Source organism: Amaranthus tricolor, chromosome 1 (assembly GCF_026212465.1).
Source record: "Amaranthus tricolor cultivar Red isolate AtriRed21 chromosome 1, ASM2621246v1, whole genome shotgun sequence".
In the NCBI taxonomy this organism is placed as follows: Eukaryota; Viridiplantae; Streptophyta; class Magnoliopsida; order Caryophyllales; family Amaranthaceae; genus Amaranthus; species Amaranthus tricolor.
The window spans coordinates 44,281,774-44,300,811 of record NC_080047.1 but is presented as its reverse complement, the minus strand read 5'-3'; the positions used below and the strand labels follow the sequence as shown (position 1 = coordinate 44,300,811).

General features: G+C 34.0%; 3 protein-coding genes across 3 annotated transcripts; 1 reads left to right on the top strand and 2 right to left on the bottom strand.

The window, feature by feature from the left end:
• Positions 1 to 595: 595 nt before the first annotated feature.
• LOC130826506 (probable protein S-acyltransferase 1) lies at positions 596 to 6,313 on the bottom strand. The gene is made up of 6 exons (XM_057692089.1): positions 5,826 to 6,313; positions 4,581 to 4,760; positions 4,199 to 4,501; positions 3,353 to 3,574; positions 1,912 to 2,380; positions 596 to 1,097 (listed from the first exon to the last, which is right to left on the bottom strand). Exons 1-5 carry the CDS (start codon positions 5,979 to 5,981, stop codon positions 1,937 to 1,939), a joined length of 1,305 nt encoding a protein of 434 aa, XP_057548072.1. The 5' UTR covers positions 5,982 to 6,313; the 3' UTR covers positions 596 to 1,097; positions 1,912 to 1,936.
• A 3,639-nt stretch (positions 6,314 to 9,952) lies between these two features.
• LOC130800943 (50S ribosomal protein 5 alpha, chloroplastic-like) lies at positions 9,953 to 12,036 on the top strand. The gene is made up of 2 exons (XM_057664692.1): positions 9,953 to 10,210; positions 11,400 to 12,036. The coding sequence occupies exons 1-2, from the start codon at positions 10,132 to 10,134 to the stop codon at positions 11,744 to 11,746; spliced, it is 426 nt and encodes a 141-aa protein (XP_057520675.1). The 5' UTR covers positions 9,953 to 10,131; the 3' UTR covers positions 11,747 to 12,036.
• Positions 12,037 to 12,757: 721 nt separating this feature from the next.
• LOC130800936 (E3 ubiquitin-protein ligase At4g11680-like) lies at positions 12,758 to 18,718 on the bottom strand. Its single transcript, XM_057664683.1, has 4 exons — positions 18,129 to 18,718; positions 16,939 to 17,058; positions 14,204 to 14,471; positions 12,758 to 13,265 (listed from the first exon to the last, which is right to left on the bottom strand). Exons 1-4 carry the CDS (start codon positions 18,521 to 18,523, stop codon positions 13,101 to 13,103), a joined length of 948 nt encoding a protein of 315 aa, XP_057520666.1. The 5' UTR covers positions 18,524 to 18,718; the 3' UTR covers positions 12,758 to 13,100.
• Positions 18,719 to 19,038: the final 320 nt, after the last annotated feature.

Sequence of the window (19,038 nt, the reverse complement as noted above, 5' to 3'; positions counted from 1 at the left end):
TTGTCTATCTAGAGTAATGGGGAGAATGATGGAGATATTACTCATTGAATACAAACTGTGTGGCTTAAGTGGTGAGCAGCTTGTTGTAATCGTTAAGAAAATATACGAACAAAAGATAAAATGACAAAGTTGTAAATATTGAGGTGGATGTTTGACAATACAATTATAAATAGAATCACAAATCAAGAGTTTGGAGAGAGATACAAATCAAATAAAAAATAAAATAAAATGTAAAGGTAGTTAGTAGTTAGAATATCTGCTGCCGTATTTCGTATTTGAATTTGTCTACACGCGGTTTGGTTGCTTACATCAGCTAGCTAAGTATCAATAGTCATGATTTTCTAGGCAAAATGAAGATCATGCTTTGCCAAATTTTTGGTAGTATATGCTTCAAACCCAAAAAGAAACAAATCAATGAATGGGTATTTGATAAGACTCAGAAAAATAATCTCGATATTTTAAATGTCTTTTTAAATTATATCATATGCACTTCTGATTTACATGAAATTATAGATAATATTTGTCATTAAGATTTAATTGGGTAAATCTCTTTATTATCACAAACGGTGAGACAGCATTCATTTAACATTCCAAATTTCACTTTAATGCAAGTCACTCAATGACATTAAAATAATGAAACGTTGTAAAATATTTACAATCTTGTGCACATTTGCAACAATATGCCCATCACAAAAGAACACCTCCAAAATCAACTTTCTACCTATGTATTATGTTTTATCTGACAAAAACCTTGACAAATAAATCTAAGTATAAAATATACAAATTGGGTCTTAAAAGGGAGAAATATGTACCAATAAAGAATTCAAACAAGATATAAGGTAAGGTAAAACTGCATAATAGCAGTCTTCATTCTGATTTACATTCTGCAGTTAGTGCCATCATAATTCAGAACTCATTCTTCATGTTGTAGATGACTGATTAGTCTTTTCCTTCGTCGTCCGATCACCAAACAAGCCTCTTGATTAAATTAACACATACACAATGTCTCTTTAGGTCATAATCCTGTTGTAATGCTGTCAAAAGAAGTTCATTTTTGTGTACAATCCTCACTTGATTCTACATGGATCTGTCATAACCTGTTTCCACCAGTAAACAAATGGACATCTTGTAATGAAAAGGATAGATAAGCATGCATTCCATCAATTTAGATGAGTTAGCTATTCGAAGACATGAATGAACGAAAACACGAGCATGCTGAATCATTCAAAACAAACATTTGATTCAAGAACCCTTATGTGAGGGAGCGTAATAGAGCGTATCAAGAAGCTTTAATCATCAGCTTGAGTTTTTGTCTGTTTGGCAAATAGTTCATAGCTAGAGCTGTTGGCTAAAGTTGTTGGCGGGTTTGACTAGTTGAAAGTATTAATAGATTTGTTAGTTGTTAAGCTAGTTTTTAAAGAAACGTTTGGTAAACATTACTCCAGTTGTTAGTGTTGGTCAAAAGTCAATGAAAAAAGCTACTTATAATAGCTATTTTATTTTTTGGCTTATCAACTTTTCAGCAAGCTTGAAAAGCCATAACCAAACACCTTTTTGGTTGTTTAACCAATCAAAAAGTCAAAAGTTAACTAAAAAGCTATGAGTTGGTTCCTGACAGAAATGACAATTTAATCTATATAATCAATCTGAATGCTACCTTTGGCAAGGCATATATGTAACATAAGTACATGATTTTAAAATGATCAATTGCACTATGCCTAAAAACAATACATGGGAAAATCAGGATCACTCTTCTTGTCTTCCATGAAAAAAGGATTTCAGCTCAATGTCAAAACCTTAATCCCAACAATATTGGGTGCAGCTATTATAGCAACAATGCCAAAGCCTTAATCTCAGCAATATCGGATGCAGTTATAGGCCTAATGTTAAAACAAAGTAAGAGGAGATTACCTTCAACTAGGGTTCACACAGCAGTCTAACGAGCATCATCGTGTTCAGCTCTGTTCTCCGTGGCAGCAGCATCTCGAACTGTGACTTGGTGTCCTTGTTGTGCAGAAGCTTGTCCTAGGGCAAACATTACAAGATCCCTTGAAGTCCCTACATTACCTACTTGCTTCTTATACTTGTCATCAATATCAGCATAATCTAAGTTCTGCAGAACGCTTGGAAGCGCCACACTACCGTTTTTTGTTAGTCCTTGTATCATTGCAAGATCCAAATTATTTCTGAACCCAGAAAAACTTTCAGTGGAGCTTGGGGTCTCAGGTATATAAACATCTTCAACAAGCACCAACTCTCTGAAATTGATAGCTGAAGGTGGCGTTTTGGTCATGAAAAACTGTTTTAGATTGTTGATCAGGCCAAAGTTATAGGGGTTTTTGTCCTTGTCATACCGGTACCGGAAGTTCTCGTACGTGGTCTGCCTTGGAAAATGCAATATGTCAGAATGTAGTGAATTGGTTCTGAAAATAAAAGAATTCATAACCATGCACATGTCTGAGCTCTTGTATATGTTTCAGCAAACTATGTTATTCAAAGTTTCAAACCCATGGAGCTGAATTACAATTCAATTGTCAGACTAAACCATATATGACAAATATAGGCATGGTATAATGTTTAGAGCCATACTATGTTACTCAGACTCTTCATTTTGCTTCACATACCCGTGTCCAATCCTTGATCCTCGGACATTAGTATGACACTTAGGCACTTTATTTTAGGCATACAATTGAATATTTAGACGTATCCGACACTTGGACACATACCAGTATCTAAAATCAGTTTTCGAGTTCAAGTAACATAGGAGCCATATATCCAAATCCATGGACCATGTCTAAGGGTCTTATCCATAGTGCAAAATATCATGTGTGGTCGCAGTTGAGGTAATGGTCGCAAAACAACCTTTACAGTCAATTTGGATGATTCATAGTTATTGTGGCCTGTATTGAAGTCGTGGAAACTTCAAAAACCTTTACAATGCGATCTTTCAGCCACTATTTTGCACTATGTCTTATCCATGAATCATATCATGAGGTGAAATGAAGAAACTGAATAACATGGTTTGCAAATGCTCTATTTAAGGAATTTAACAACAGAATAGAGAGGATATCAGTATCACATGATTCACTAATCTCCCAACGAATCGCGAATCGGAAAAAGCAAATTATGATCGGTTTTGGGCTATTGTTGGACAAATTTGAGCGAACCACGAATTCAAAAGGCGAATTAGCTAGCGAATTATGTTACACTGGAGGATATACTCAATTAGGTTAGAATATCTCACATGTTAAACCCTTAAGACAGAGTAGCATGAGTACAGCACAATGTATTATGAGCAATTTCAAGGAAGAATGTTAGAAATATGTATATATAGTTGTAAATGTAATATCACCTGGTTGGATGACATCAAATAGAAGTGGAAGACCGTAAGCCCACCAACAAACCAAACAGCTATAAAGCAGTAAACAACCAGAATGACTGATGTAATGTCGTGTGACATAGAAAGCAAAAGGCCTCCCTTTTTCCGAAGAAGATTGACCAACGAGAATGTAAAGACATACATGCACAAGAACGTTGAAGTAGTTATGAAGAAGATGAAGGAACGGTAATTGCGCTGCAAGAGAATTATGATATCCAGTTAGTAAAATAAAAAGTGGGAGGAAAAGAAAACGAAAAAACAAAGTGACAGAGTATGTAATAACACAGCAGAAACCTCGAGAAGACATGAGTGTAAAGCTCTTAAATTCACTGATTTCAACAGATACTTATTGCAATTCAAAATCATAGCATATAATTTATTCAAAGAAAACCGATCTGTTACTAAACGAAAGATATCATGGTATCAATGATGAAAGACTCACTCACACAGCATATGTTTAATGGCCTGAAGATGAATACAGTTCAACAGTAAGAAAATTATGCATGGTTATTCACAAACCGATGGACATGAAGAACTGATTGTCTATGCCTATATGTGCTTTGGTGCAAGTAATATGTTTACGAAGATCAATGAAGACTAATTCGTGATGCTGAAGTACACAGGTTTTCCTTGTGACTTGTCCCAGAAAAATAGGGACAATAAAATAGATCATATAGTTATATATAGGGGTGTTTCAATGGGCCAGATACGGGCTAGGTCGGGCTTATACAAAAATGGGCCGGGCTCAAAAGCTATCTTAGTAGTCAAAATTATTCACATTTATTTTTTTTTGATCTAGAATGACGGGAACCAACTTACCAGTCCGATACACTGACCCACCCATGGGCAGTGATGATCAAATTTCTGCACACAATTGTTGCATATTGAGCAATGAGAAGCACGGGGTGGACGATATAGCCTACAAGTATCACAAAACTTGACTTTAACAATGTAGCCATTAACTGGTACATCCTTAGTACGCGGAATCCTTAGACTAGAAGACTTTCCCGCAACCAAATCCAATGATGAAGATCTATCAAAATCGTCCTCTTCTGTTAATCTATTGTTTCTTGGAACTATTCCTGGATCTCGAGCAGAGGTCATGAAAAGAAACAACAAATCCTACACAATTCATAAAATGCGTCATACAACACATATATCACCTTAAGTACTGGTCCTTGCACATCCAAGAAAGGCTTACCATAAAAGTGAGAACGACACCTGTGGTCAGCACCCCATATCCATAGAGGGGATCATGTTCTTTGATCCTAACGAGCATCCTTATACAAAAAGTAAAAGCTGGACATCCTATCAAAAATGAGGATAAATACAGGGATCCCGCATCAGGGCCAAGTACCAATCTCCCACCACAAAGAAATTTCTGCCATACAACAAGCAGAAGCTTATCAACATTAATTCTTACACAGGCAGTCAGAAGTCTTCATAGTAAAATGTACTCGCATGTGGCTCTCAACTACCTAAGCAATATTAGAGGAGATAGCTCAGTGTTAATTATGCTATAACTACAGAAATGTCATGTGTAATTATTGGTCACCTTCCAGTCTTCAACTATCAATATTAAGAAATTAAGCCCGACAACAAATCAAGTTCAAATTCAATCACATTTGAACAAACTCTTTCTTAATTTCATCCACCACAATCATTACCGTTGCAACTAGAGATATTCAAAACAGAACCAATAACGCAAAATTTAATCAACCTTGTAACCAAATCCGATTTATCCTGACTTTAAAAATGATTTACAACTATGTAAAAAACATGGACACAAAACACGATTTCAAACCGACCCGAAAAACTTAACTCAGAAATCGACCTGATGACCCGAATGAACACCGCTACTTGCAACAATGCATGAAACAACTCTACAACCCCTCATAGAACATAATAGTGAATAAAAACATCACTTCAGCAAGGAACTAGGAAATTTTATAGGCGAAAAAGACCATGAACACTCAACAATACACGCTAGTCGCATTATGTACTTTAACTCTTCATATAGGTTTAACTTCCTTCTCTATATACTTGAAGCTTCACAATGTACATTAAATCTTAACCTTATCCAAAATTTCAATTTTCACCTAGTCACCTCAATGAGCTTAAAAACATATTGTTAAAGAGAAAACACATAAAAAGTCAAGCAAGGTTATGCAAACAAGTCCATCCAAAGTTTCTCCATGCAAATCTATGTTTTCTATGAAGTTTTGTAAATAAGGTTCCTACAAATGTGTTTTTTAAGAAGAAACATGTTTCCCTACACTAGTTACCATCCATTAATATCAAAGAAAACATATAAGCATAAAACTTTCATCAAGAAACTAGGAATGATCATAATTTAGATAAAAACAATAAAATGTCTAATACTAAAGAAAATTTGGCAAAACAAAAACATTAATCCAAATTCATGTTTGATTAACAATGAACATACATTGTTGCCAGGCCAAACTTTATAGAGCCTCTCAGGTTTCGTGGAACGTATTGATTGCATAGATTGAGACCCATAATTCCATGGAGCAAGTCCATCAGGAGGCATACTATTTCGATTACTTGTAATCCTTTTGTTGTCATCGGCCATGTCTGTCATCTTACACCCATCAAAATCATAGCTTTGTTAGTATATAAAACATTTTCTCTTGGGAATTTGATCATACACTTGGTAGGCAATGCAGCAAAGGGAAGATGAAATCTTTGATCTAGCTATTATAATCTTCCCCTGCTAATCATTGTTGGGTATTTTTCTTCTTTCCTCCTGGGAATTCAAGAATTTTGAATGAAAATTTGTCACGAAGAAATTTGCCTCTCTTTCTGTCTCAAATTGTGTTCCAGAATTGTACCTAACGGTTTCCTATGGATGAAGATGCCTCAAATTTAGGGGATTGGCATAGTATGTCAAGGTGACCAATGAATCAATGATTGACTATAGCGCCAACTATTTTTATTTTTGAAAATCATGATAATAATAAATTATTTAGGAGTATAATAATAATAATAATAATAATAATAATAATAATAATAATTATTATTATTATTATTATTATTATTATTATTATTATTAGTGGTTGTAATAAATAATAGTAACAATAATAAAATGAAAATAGTGGATTTAAGGTTTTTGAGGTTTGATTCTCACTCCTTTCCGAGTATGTTTAACATATTTAGCATTATATGACCACGGAAAATTAAAAGTCTCAATATTAAATTACGTACTATATATTAAGTGTTTATGGGTATGAGTTGCCGAGGGACTCTTTTGGTCGCGCTCTCCTTTATGGGTATGAATTGCCGCCGTCCTTCCTCCCTAGACCCTATCCATAGTTCTTCTATGGGTGGGATACACTGGGTAGGATGATGATAATGATGATGGTATTAAGTGTTTAAAGATATAAAGTTGTTAAAAAATTATCATAACTTTTGAAATTGTACAAGGCCTTTAAGAAATTTATCAATTTTTGTTACATCTCTGCTCACTAAATATACAAAATAGTAAAAATAGATCATGTCTGGAAGGCTGAACACAACCGTATTCGCTCAAATTAGGATAAGATTTGATTCTCATATAGATAGTATAATTGTTATTATAAATAAGAAAAATGAAAATAGTATAAATGAGTTGATGAGATCTAGTGACAAATTTTTAATTTCCTACAATTTTACATTATTATTTATATTTATTCTCTTTGAGTTTGACTAAATTTTTTGATCCTTTTATCAAAGCTAATAATCGAAACTTATTAGATTTTATCTTAAATTAAATATAATTTTCTTAAATCGTCCATATATATATATATATATATACTATTTAGTCCAATAAATAGAGGAGAAAAATGATTTAAATCGTTAAATCAAATATAATTTAGCAAAATTAAAAATAAGATTAACAAGACATGGCCTAACTATCCTCAAATATGTACCCTCCACCTATATCTTCCAATTATGGAAGGATATAAGTGGATATGGTATCACTCATATGTGCATCATAACAACTAATAAGTAATAACAACAAGGGATTCATATAATACTCTCTTTAAATTTGCATAATATTATTCAAATATTTGTTTATATAGAAATTAGGAAGCTAATCATCATTTTATAAGGAAGGAAATCATATCTACTTAATTGCTAATCATGTTGAATTCCTTTAGAAAAAAATAAAAATTTATAATCCATATGAAATGCAATTAAACTCATAACAACCAAAAAAAGTCACAAGAATCATCCATGGCTAAGGGCTTCTTTGCTTTGTTCTTCATATTTTCACTTCTATTGCTTCCATGTGGTAATTATACTCCTATTCAAATCTCACATTCATAGTTTTTTTTTTTTTTTTTTTTTTTTTTTTAATAATAGTTTAGATGATAAATATATCAAACAATTAAACTATATCAATTATAGTTTGTCTATGTTTGAGCATGATTCATGATAAATTCGTTCAAGTTTAATTGAAGTATAAATTTTATTGTTGATGTGATAGTAATTATGAATAACACGAGTTATTATTATTATTATTATTATTATTATTATTATTATTGATATTATTCTTTTGAATATAATTAATTGGAGACATTAGATTTGTGTATGTGAATCTCATTAGTTTATTTAATTTTTATTTTTTATCTTTTATGTATATTTTTTAGTCGTTTTTGTCTGCTTGTAGTTTGGTTAATTTTTTCTTCTTGGATGGTGTTATATTCGTATATGTTTTGTGTTCTCTGTTTTTCCTTAGAGACCTCGATCATATGTTAGACGATACTCAAATTAATAGGATCTCTTCAATCACGACCTCCTCTTGATGAGGGTATTGATCTGCCATATCTTTCCTACTCTCCCAAAATTAAGCCTTGAACGGGACTTATTGTGATGATAATGATAATATTATTCTTTTGAATATTTTACCTTAATTTTACTCACCTTTTACCTCATAAAAATTATGAATAACACGAGTTATATTTTTATTATTTTTTATTGATATTTTATTAATTATATTTTTGGGGGGCTAATTGTTATAATTAGGTGGCAAATGTGATCGAAAACCATGTGCTGAGTATCCAATTCCGGTGACAGGTTGCAGTGACGAGATTTGTAGGCATGCATGCCTTGCAAAAGGAAGCAAATATCTTAATGGTGGATGTATGAATAAGGATTCTTGTTGTTGTGATTTTGTATCCATTTTCAATACAATAAATTAATGTAATGGTTAAATAAATCCTTTGATATTCCATTGGGTTAAAAAAATTGATTAAGAATATTGTTTTTTTTGTTGTGACTTCAATATGTACTAAGCTTGCTTTACTATACACTTTTTCCAAAAATATTTTAAATGTTTTATTTTCATAAGACAGCTATTATTAACTAACTAATTTTGTATAATTTATTTTTTCATGTATTAAAATATCATTATCACCATTCAAAAAAGAACTTTTTTCAATTTATTTTAAAATTTTGGAACATACTTCCTCGCAATGTTAGATTTTTCATGTAATCCACTGCAACACTTTCATCATTAATATCTTGAATTACGTATATTTAAAATTATAAAAATTTGATATTTGAAAACTACATTTTGATATGAATTTCACAACATCTCACTTGACTCTACAATTTTTTACAAATTAGTGAGAAAATTAGAACAAAGGTAACCTATAAATAATGTAAAAACGTAAAGTGTTGCATTAGATGCTCGTTCGAGCACGTCACATCAGAAGGTTTTGCCTATAACTACCTCGAGGTTGATAGCTACCTTGTTCAAGGCGATTTTGTGCCTTGTTCGAGCACTATGTTGCAGCATTACATAAGTGACTTATCAGTGATTGTCATCTTGTAGCTGCACAACTTCTAATGTACCTATACACTTAAGTCAATACAATATTTTGCACTTAAGTTACCAACTCCAACAATCTTCATCTTGACTTGAGTTTACTCAAGTCACTCATCCTTTAAGACACTCCAAGAGTACTAACAATCCAACTAACAGGCTACATAATGCCCTAAAAAGCTTCACATCAAGCAAGGAAATAACCATCCAAGTCCATACACAAAGTGAATTTGTTGGTAGACAATGACTTAATCATCATATCGGCAAGGTCATCATTACTACTTATTTTGACCCATACACCAAACTGATACACCACGGTACACTCAAATCACCAACTCCAACAACTAATGGGTTAAATTTCTCCTACTTTATTTCACGATTAAAAGAATGTATCCATCCTTTTGCTGTTAAACAATCCTTTTATTTACGAACTTTTGTCTGATTTATTGAAAAGAATGAAAGGCCTAGTTAGGTAAATATGTTTTTGACCTCCTTTTGATTAACTTTTGACTTTTAGTTTTTGATTTATTGGTTATATAAATAATCAAAAGTATTATTTGATAATATTTTTTAAGTTAGTTTCACCGGTCAAAATGGATCATTTACTTTAATCAAATTTTTCATTGTCTTTCACTAATTGATCTTTTTTAATAAACGAATATAAATCAATATCTAATTTTATCAAACATCTATATGTATAAGTATAACTAATTCATTCACATAATATAGAATCCGAGTTAATCATTCTTTCAAATGAATTAAACAACTAAAAAACTCATATCGAAAATTTAAACTACCTAACAACCACTAACCAACTATAATCTTCCGTCGATCAAACAACACCAAAAGTCTAATTTTTATCTTACAAAAGGAAAGGCTTATCCAAAACCCAGTCTCCCACTCACCTGTTTTGAGCAGAGAGATGGCTCTCCTCTCCCCTCTCTTCTCCCTCACGACTACTCCTCCTCCCACCACCTCCATTAAAATTTCTTCTTCCTTTGGTAAGTTAATTTTTTCTCTTATTTATTTCTCATCATGATTCATGAGATTGACTTCTGAATACCAACTTTTCTTGTGTTTTACATAGTTCAATTGTTTCAGTACGTGAATACATTGTTACTTTGTGCTCTTAATTTTAAGTTTCATTGAGGCATTTTGTCAAGCACTTGGTGTGCTTCTTAGTTGTTGCCATTTTGCGTTGAAGTTATGTCATTTATACATGTAATTACTTTTACAAGCTTGCTAGTGTAGTAGTCTTGAAATTTGCCCTAATTTTGGTTACTTTCATGTGATAGAAAGTGAGAAATACCTTATTCCTGGAATTTATTGGGTTCCCAAATGTAGTGCCTTTTTTCCAAGTTTAATGTAGGTAATTGTACCAAATTTTTGAACCCTAAGATCATTAATTTGGAGTTTTAGATGATATTTATCAATAGGATACAACTTCATTGTTATTTTTAGGGTAAGGTTGCGTAGATTGGACCTACCCAAACTCTGCGTAGGTGCTTAGTTAAGATTGCATTGGAGTAATGGGTTGTTGTAGAAGTTATTTAGTTATACTGGAAATCTTAAGTGAAATGTTGGGATTAATGGTTGAGGAGGAAAGATTCTGTTACCTGCTTAAAACCTCACTGACTGTGATCCAAACATGCAAATGGGTTCTTTCCAGACTGCCAATGGCACACTACTTAGCTGAACTAACAAAACTAGGCAGTGACATGCATATCCGTACCCAATACCCACAGGGCCGGCTTTATAAGGGGGCAAGAGGGGCCAGTGCAAGCCCGTCCAAAAATTAGAAAAACGACATTTTAACATTTATTAGTTAGGAGCCTATAGTAGTATATTTAGTAATTAGGGGCCCATAATTAATATTTCACCCTGAGCCTCTCAAATCTCAGGGTTGGCCTTGAATACCCATTATCATGTTTCAACCTTTAGCCGTGAAACACTGAGCTAGACCATGAAGATTCATGATTCCAATCTACACTTGTGATTTGCTAGTTGTACTATTTACCACCTTGATATATATCTCATTTTGTTCTGAGATATATATTGAGCGTAACCTCCTTGTCATAGGTATGGTCTGTCGTCATCCAACCCTCTCTAGACCCTGATCATATCTTTTATGACCGTAATAAATTGAGTATGTGATGATGATATATATCTCATTTTGATGTGGGATTTCAGCAATCAAGCTGCAAAATGTTTCTGTTGCATTGCATCCGACATTTAGACACGGCTTACAGGCTCATGCACCAGAAATAACTCGACAGAGATGTGCTATCATTGTTAAGGCTTCAGCTGCAGATAAACCGGCTGGTGAAGCTGAAGATCAATCGGAGAATGATGAAGATAACATCCCAATTCAGAATCTTCCACTGGAGTCAAAGTTGCAGCTGAAACTTGAACAGAAGATGAAAATGAAAATCGCAAAGAAGGTTAGACTCAGAAGGAAACGTCTTATGCGCAAAAGAATGATGAGAAAGAAAGGTCGATGGCCACCTTCGAAGATGAAGAAGCTTAAGAATGTGTAAGAGAAGCAATGAACTCGCTGACTATTTTGTTTTCGAAAGATTGTGTAGTCTGGTATTTTGTTGCTCATTTTCAAGGGGAAATTCAATTTGATTTTTAGCTCTAATTACGTTCCTGAGAGTACTTGTGTTTTTGTACTAGAAGAGAAACTGCCCTATAGATGCTAAAGTTGATGAGAAACATAGATATGTATATGTTTGTCCATTTCAGCAGTATGTATATGCTTGAACAATCTGTCAAGGACAATATAAATCTGTTTTTGGATCAAGCATTAGTCCTACTTATTTTAGCCCTTCTACTTGGTCAAAGGTTCTGTCTATAGTTGTCGGTTCTTAGTCGTCTTCAATCTTTTGGGATCTTTGAACTGGTTAATCATTGTGTGAAATTTTTTTAGCTATTGGTCTTCATCGGATCTCTTATGAACTTTATTAGTTCTCACTGAATCATCGGAAAATATGACACAAACAACAAACTGAATTTGTTGACCTTTTTTTAAGATCTCTTCCAACTCTTCTACAAAACTTTTTTTTAGGTTCATGATAGGCCGAAAGTAAAGTCCTAAAAAAGGATAGCAAGAATCTAACTCAGGTCCCGCCCGGGAAAAGTTGCACATGCAACAAGATCCAATTCTCTTAAAATAAGTGACTAAAACATTACTGTTATAAATCCTAGGAAATCACTGCACATTAGCAACTCGAAACAGAGGACTTCAAGGATTGTGGCGATAGAGGTAACAGAGGGCGATTCGGTATCACCGTAGATAACTAGGAAGTACCGTCATTTCAAAGTTGAGGCAAAGCTCAAACTCGTGACTTGCGCAACCGCAAAATGTTTTGTGATTTGTAGAGGTGCCTCTTAAGAGCAACCTATGTTACTTGGACTCGAATACTGATGTCGAATACTGGTATGTGTCCAAGTGTCGGATACGTCTAAATATTCAATTTTACGCCTAAAATAAAGTGTCTAAGTGCCATACCAATGTCCGAGCATCAAAAATCGAACACGAGTACGTAAAGCAAAATGAAGAGTCCGAGTAACATAGAGTGCAGCTAGAGCACAAAGCATAGTAAAAGTGCTACTTAGATTGCTTCAACATAATTGACTACTTACACACATAACCAAGAAAAGGGATAACCAACTAATGGAGAAACCTAAACTAGAAAATAACTATATACACTAGTTTAGCCGGCAATACAGTCCCTCTACAAATTACATTTCCACATCATCTATCAGTCGGTGCGAACAGATCACCGCGAAGTGCTGCGACACTACAGTGAGTCGATCTTCGACATTTTGGTGGGAGAATCAGTTAGCCTGCATGAGCTAATACTAACAGCTTCAACGAGGATATATAAATCAGACCAATGCGTCACCCTTCGCCTTGATGTTAAATTTGCAAAGTGGACAGGTTGCGTTTATCCGTAGCCATCTGCTGATACATCCGTAATGGAAATTATGTTTGCAGGGAAGGGTGCATATTTCTGCTCCTTCAGCATATCGGGTTAAACAAATACAACATTCCTGCAATTTATATTATAAAAGTTAAATCTCGGGAACATCCTGTTACCCACACACACACACACCCAAACACACCTAATTTTCTCTCAGCCAGTAATGAGGACACGTGATGCAAATAAATAAGCTGGAGATGGGCAAATAGACCTCGATATACATTTCATATCGCTCATTTATGATCAGCTTTTCAAAATGATCGGTTTATTAAGTGGGCAGTTCTTTGTTAATCATCAAAGAGAAGATGTACTTCATGAACCATTAACATGCAGGCAGTTTTTCGCCAAGATTTATATTGTTTGCGATAGCACGAATTGCCAAAAGAGAGTATTTAAGAGGAAAACTATTACTCGACACATTGTTATTAGAATCAATTCTAGGATACAAAAATGGGCGAGCAATCCAGATTGTAGGTAGGATCGTGAAATTGGTAGGATCTTACGATCCTAAGTGGGTAAATATTTTGAGTGGTAGGATATTAACGCGACTACGCTCCTACGATTAGATCCAACAAAATTAATCTCAATTACATTCAGTTTTTTACGCACCATGTTTCGCTAATTTCTTTCACATACACACTTACGTTTGAAAATTTTCCATAATTTCCAATTAAAAATTGAAGTTCTATATTGATATGGTGTTTTATAATAATTATTGAATGATTTTGTGTACCACTTTTGAGAAAATGAAGTTGAAGAAACTTTATATCACTATTTAAACTTTTAATACGAATAAATATGAAGGGGAAAATTTTTTTTGGTATGAAAATTTTTTTTCTAGGATCGTACTATGATCCAATCCTACCGATTCGATCTTACCCTCATATCAATTCCAAGTAGAATCTCGATCCCGATAACTTGTCCTGAAGTATTATTGAACAAAACCCATACATACTATTTCAGACAGTAAGAGTAATATATAAAGTATAGTAAGGCAGAGTCACTTACGGAATCTTCAAATTGCAAGGTTGCTTCCTCGATGGGATTCACGTTTTTCAATTCCATAGAGTCGGACATCCTTGGTGTACAAGACTGATAGAATCTGTACTTTGGAAGTTGTCTGATCTCATCTTCAGATGCTCCTTCTCTAATCGTAATGGCATATATAATTGCCATAATTGGGATGCAACAAAAGACAGTTAGACAAATTATACACGCCATTCCGATGCAGAAAATCATAAAGAACACGTCAAGTGCCAGGAATACTACTGCTAACCTGCGGAAATTCAAGAATCACTCAAGTTAGTTAACAAATACCTCTACGACATAAAAGAAGAAAATAAGTTCAGAAATCATTCAAAATCTCTTGCTCCCTCTACCCTGTTGAATTGCCCCATTTATATTCACCATGTTAGATGAAACAAAATCAAAGGAATCAAAGAGCGTATGAAAGGGAAGTCCCCAAAATTGTTATACTACTAGTAAAAATGACATTATATGAAAACAAATCCATTCTCCACAAATAGCATATTATCAAGGATATGTGAAAATACGATCCAATCTCCTGAAAATGATTACTAAAATCAAAATACTGAAGCAGAAAAAGAAACGACAACAATCTCAACAAACAAACATAAGAATGCTTTGGCTGTTGAAATCCCACAGATAATCGAAGAACTTTTGCGGCATCAGAAATGATCTCCATAGCAGGTGATGGATCTAGCCACTGATAGGCGTCAACTCCGTAGTCCCTACACACTAAATTTTATTGTGCCATTTGTTAATATTCTTTCTTCCAGTCTCTTGCTCTTGAGCTCAAATTTAGGCATTATAACAAATGCTCAACTAGAAACGTTAGTCACTCCACTCAGCTTCCTCAGTGCAGCTTGTTATCTATCCTACCCGACGTTCATGATAACAACTGCGTTTTGACAAGAGTTCTAGAACATCTTATCTGGGATTCAAAGAAAAGGGATGTTTTTGAGGTATTGAACACAAACATTAACATTCTGAACAGGCAACAACACCCTCTCAATAACAGTGAAAAACCATGCTTGCTGTCCTTTGATAGTACTTAATAGCTAGGTTGCACTAAAATAGACACGGACACGGACACGGACACGACACGGGTACGGGAAAACGCCAACTTAAAAATGGCGGACACGGGGACACGAAAATGGTAATATAATAAATATATCAAATTAAAGATAATTTTACAATCTTTATTAATTTATTCCAGACAAAACTATTCAAATCCAAAAAATTCTCAGAAATACCCACATCAAATTTAGAAATCCCAGCTTTGCCAACAATTCATACTAAAATACCCTTTCTACAAACAATTTCCTCAAATTCCCCACAAAATTAAGTGATTCTTATTCTTCTCTAAATTTATTTCTTCTAACATCAAAACTGCAAACTATTTTTTTCTGTGAAAATATCAGAAGATTTTGAAGATTATTCAAAATCAGAAAAGAAAAAAAACCCAGAAAAAATAAAATTAAAATTGATTTCTTCTCCATTAAAGGAAAATAAACCCAGAAATTACCAACAGATTAAGAAGAAAAAAGAAGGGATTAAGTAAGAGTTTATCTGACCTTGAATTTGAAGAACTTAAAGGGTTTATGGATTTGGGTTTTGTTTTTTCTGAAGAAGATAGAGATTCAAGGTTGGTTTCAATCATTCATGGGTTGCAAAAATTAGGAAAAAATGATGATAAAATTGAAAATAATGATAATAAATGTGGTAATAATTCATCAATATCAAGACCATATCTATCAGAAGCATGACAAGTAACGGAGAAGAAAAGAAAGGAAAATAGTTTTTTTTAAAAAAACGTGTCCTTGACTGCTTGCCGTGTCCCTTTCGTGTCCTTGCCGTGTCCCTGCCGTGTCCTTGCCGTGTCCGCGTGTCCGAAAAAATATTAAAATATTAGACACTTCATTTGGCGTGTCGGACACGGATTTTCGCGTGTCCGTCGCGTGTCCGTGTCCGACACGTGTCCGACACGGGACACGCCACTTCAGGGAAGTGTCCGTGTATTCCAGCTTAATAGTGTGCATGACGTGGTAAGCATTACTGAACTTAGAGCAAATATAATTACACTTACCATCATCGATTTTAATCACTAATAAGCTAACCCAAAGAGTGGAGATTTTGTTATGAACCAATTTTGAGTTTTTCACCAGCAAACCAAACCCAAAACCCATACTTCTCCTACACCACGCTCAACAGCAAATTATAACTCATTGGGTGAACTAGTAGAGACCCTAAGTAGTCAATGTAAAAGCATTAAGCATTCAAGCTAATGGGCACGTTTACTTTTGCACCTAGTTGAAGCTAGTAAGAATTATCTTGGCCACCACAAACATCATCTGTCTCAAAGATCCTCTCATTCCGACAAAAATAAGCATCTTGGAATACCCAAACACCAGCATGTTTTTGAAAACTTATCATATGCATTAAAATGCAGTGCAGAGATTGAAAAAGGGATCCACATTGAGGGCTTGACAATTGGAATACTTTTAGAACACTAAAATGGCTTTACAAAAAGAAATTGATTTGTATCAAATTGTGTCACCCTAGGATGTTTTATTTAGAACCAAGATGGGTAATCAACTAGTCAGGACAAATCTTTCGGTTTCCTTCTTCCACCAAGTTCACCTATGAAACTGCTTCATTTTCCGATGAACATGAACAGGTAAATTTCAAAATAAAGAAAAAGGGTATGCTTAGTTGCTTACCAATAAAGGCGAGGAGAATCCTGCAAAAGAGATTGGCCACCAGATACAATCCAATAAAATCCGAAAACCCACCAAAATGATGATGCAATTGTGTTTGCTGATTCTAGTTTCTTCACGATACTGAAAAGCAAAGCAGCCAAGGTTACGTGATACTGGCGATTTCCCTCAACAAGACAAAACGAACCAAAGAGGAACCACAAAGAATTTAACATGAGTTATTATTTCCCGAAAAGCAATAGTTAACAATGCTACAGCATACATTACATATCAGTTATCGAGTTTTTTACTCGAGTAAGACATATTAGCTAGATCGAAAATCCCCAACCATAACCCTAAGACAATATTGCTCATACCGAAATGTATCCTTCGCAAGTTTCCATAATAAATTCAATTATTTAATACATTCAATTAAACAAACCCTAGCCTATAAAATTTAATAAATGAATTGCATGAATTTGACGAATGACAACTACAAGCATAATCAATAGTCCCCACTAGATCATTTGATGGTTCTAGTAGACAAGCAATTACCATGAACAACATCAATTTCAATCACTAATTTTTATCATAGAAAATGCCAAAGGTTTACTAATATTCTATATCTACATATCAACCATTTTCAGACTACAGAGCTACTCTTGTGAGAGACTGTCTCACGGTGAGACGACCTAAAACAAGAAGCCCATATTCACATTATATATATTAAATAGGCTATTTAACCCTAGTATATGACGCATCTCTCAGTGAGATCGTCTCATACGACCAATTGTGCAATGGAGAGCTAAATCCAAACACCAGAACCACCCAATAACAAGAACCACCAGTCAAAAACACCAGAAAAGGGCTAAATCCAACTCCAATCAAAAAAATGCCATTTTTCATTCATCCAAATGTATTCATCATCCTTGAATTCACACAATTAACCGGGGCAATCTATCTGGGTCATTTGATTAAAAACCCTATTAGTATTAATGTGTAACATATAAAACAGAAAAATAACAATCAATTGGTTCAGCATACATGCACAGACGAGTGTTCGGCTCGGCTCATCCATTACAATAATTTCCACCATCATAATTATCATAGTAGTATGATAAATAAAATCCACATTAATGACCATTTCTTATCACTAAACAAATCAGCCAATAATAAACTACTAAAAGCAAAATTAGTGAGTACCAAACATATACCTTGAATAAGAATGACCATCCGGCAATGAAACCCGGCTAAAAACCCCATGATTCCGACGGCGAAACTCATAAAACACAAAACCCACATGCATAAGACACTGAAATGCATACCCACCAATCCAAACCCTCAAAGGACTAGAGGGTTTTTCCTTAATTGTGCAAAGCAACACAAAAACAGACACCAAAACAAACCCCAAATTCCAAATTACATCAAGAACAACAAAGGGTCTACAATAAACATGATCCCTAGAAAACCCATCATCAGAATCATTGTCAAAACAAAGCTCAGAGTAACTGCCATTGATACAAGTTGTTAATGGGTGATAATTAGACAAACTGGAAGTTAAATAGTTCCTTAAACAGCTATGATTTTGGAGGGTTAATTCATCCTCCATTGTAAATAAGGGAAAGAAAGATTGTTGATTTAGATGAATGTTTGAACACTGAATTTGGGTATTTGTTGGAGTAGGAAGGGAGAAGGTGAGGTTTGTTGAAAGTTGAAAATTTTGAATGGGAAGAATTAAGAATTGCAAGATTTGAGGGGAGGAGAGTTGCTATTTGGACATGTACTATTTCTCTCTATATTTTTGCTTTAAAAATTTGTTCTTTCTAGTTAGTCAATGCTTAATTTACTCCTAATGCATGCAAATTTATTGATTAATTAATAATGATTAATTAATAATGGGTACATATAGTATTTAATTAATTAGGAGTACACCAATTGGGAGAAATGTGTTAGGTTGATTTAAAAGATTTAAGATTTTGAAAGGGATCCTCACTTTTTTTGAGTTGAATGTTTGGTTTTGTTATTCCTTCCTTCAAGGTCAATTGAAGGATGCATCACTAATTCACTATCCTTTGGAGGTTGTAGCAAGTACAATATAAGTGAAGACATATTTAAATCCCGATA

Coding starts and splice junctions, on each gene's coding strand:
- LOC130800943 (XM_057664692.1), top strand. CDS start 10,132: ATGGCTCTCCTCTCCCCTCTCTTCTCCCTCACGACTACTCCTCCTCCC. Junction 10,211..11,399: donor TAAAATTTCTTCTTCCTTTG/GTAAGTTAATTT, acceptor GTGGGATTTCAG/CAATCAAGCTGCAAAATGTT.
- LOC130826506 (XM_057692089.1), bottom strand. CDS start 5,981: ATGACAGACATGGCCGATGACAACAAAAGGATTACAAGTAATCGAAAT. Junction 4,761..5,825: donor AAGTTTGGCCTGGCAACAAT/GTATGTTCATTG, acceptor GTTGTATGGCAG/AAATTTCTTTGTGGTGGGAG. Junction 4,502..4,580: donor GTGTCGTTCTCACTTTTATG/GTAAGCCTTTCT, acceptor TGAATTGTGTAG/GATTTGTTGTTTCTTTTCAT.
- LOC130800936 (XM_057664683.1), bottom strand. CDS start 18,523: ATGGAGGATGAATTAACCCTCCAAAATCATAGCTGTTTAAGGAACTAT. Junction 14,472..16,938: donor GATTCTCCTCGCCTTTATTG/GTAAGCAACTAA, acceptor GAATTTCCGCAG/GTTAGCAGTAGTATTCCTGG. Junction 13,266..14,203: donor CCTTGCAATTTGAAGATTCC/GTAAGTGACTCT, acceptor TATAAATTGCAG/GAATGTTGTATTTGTTTAAC.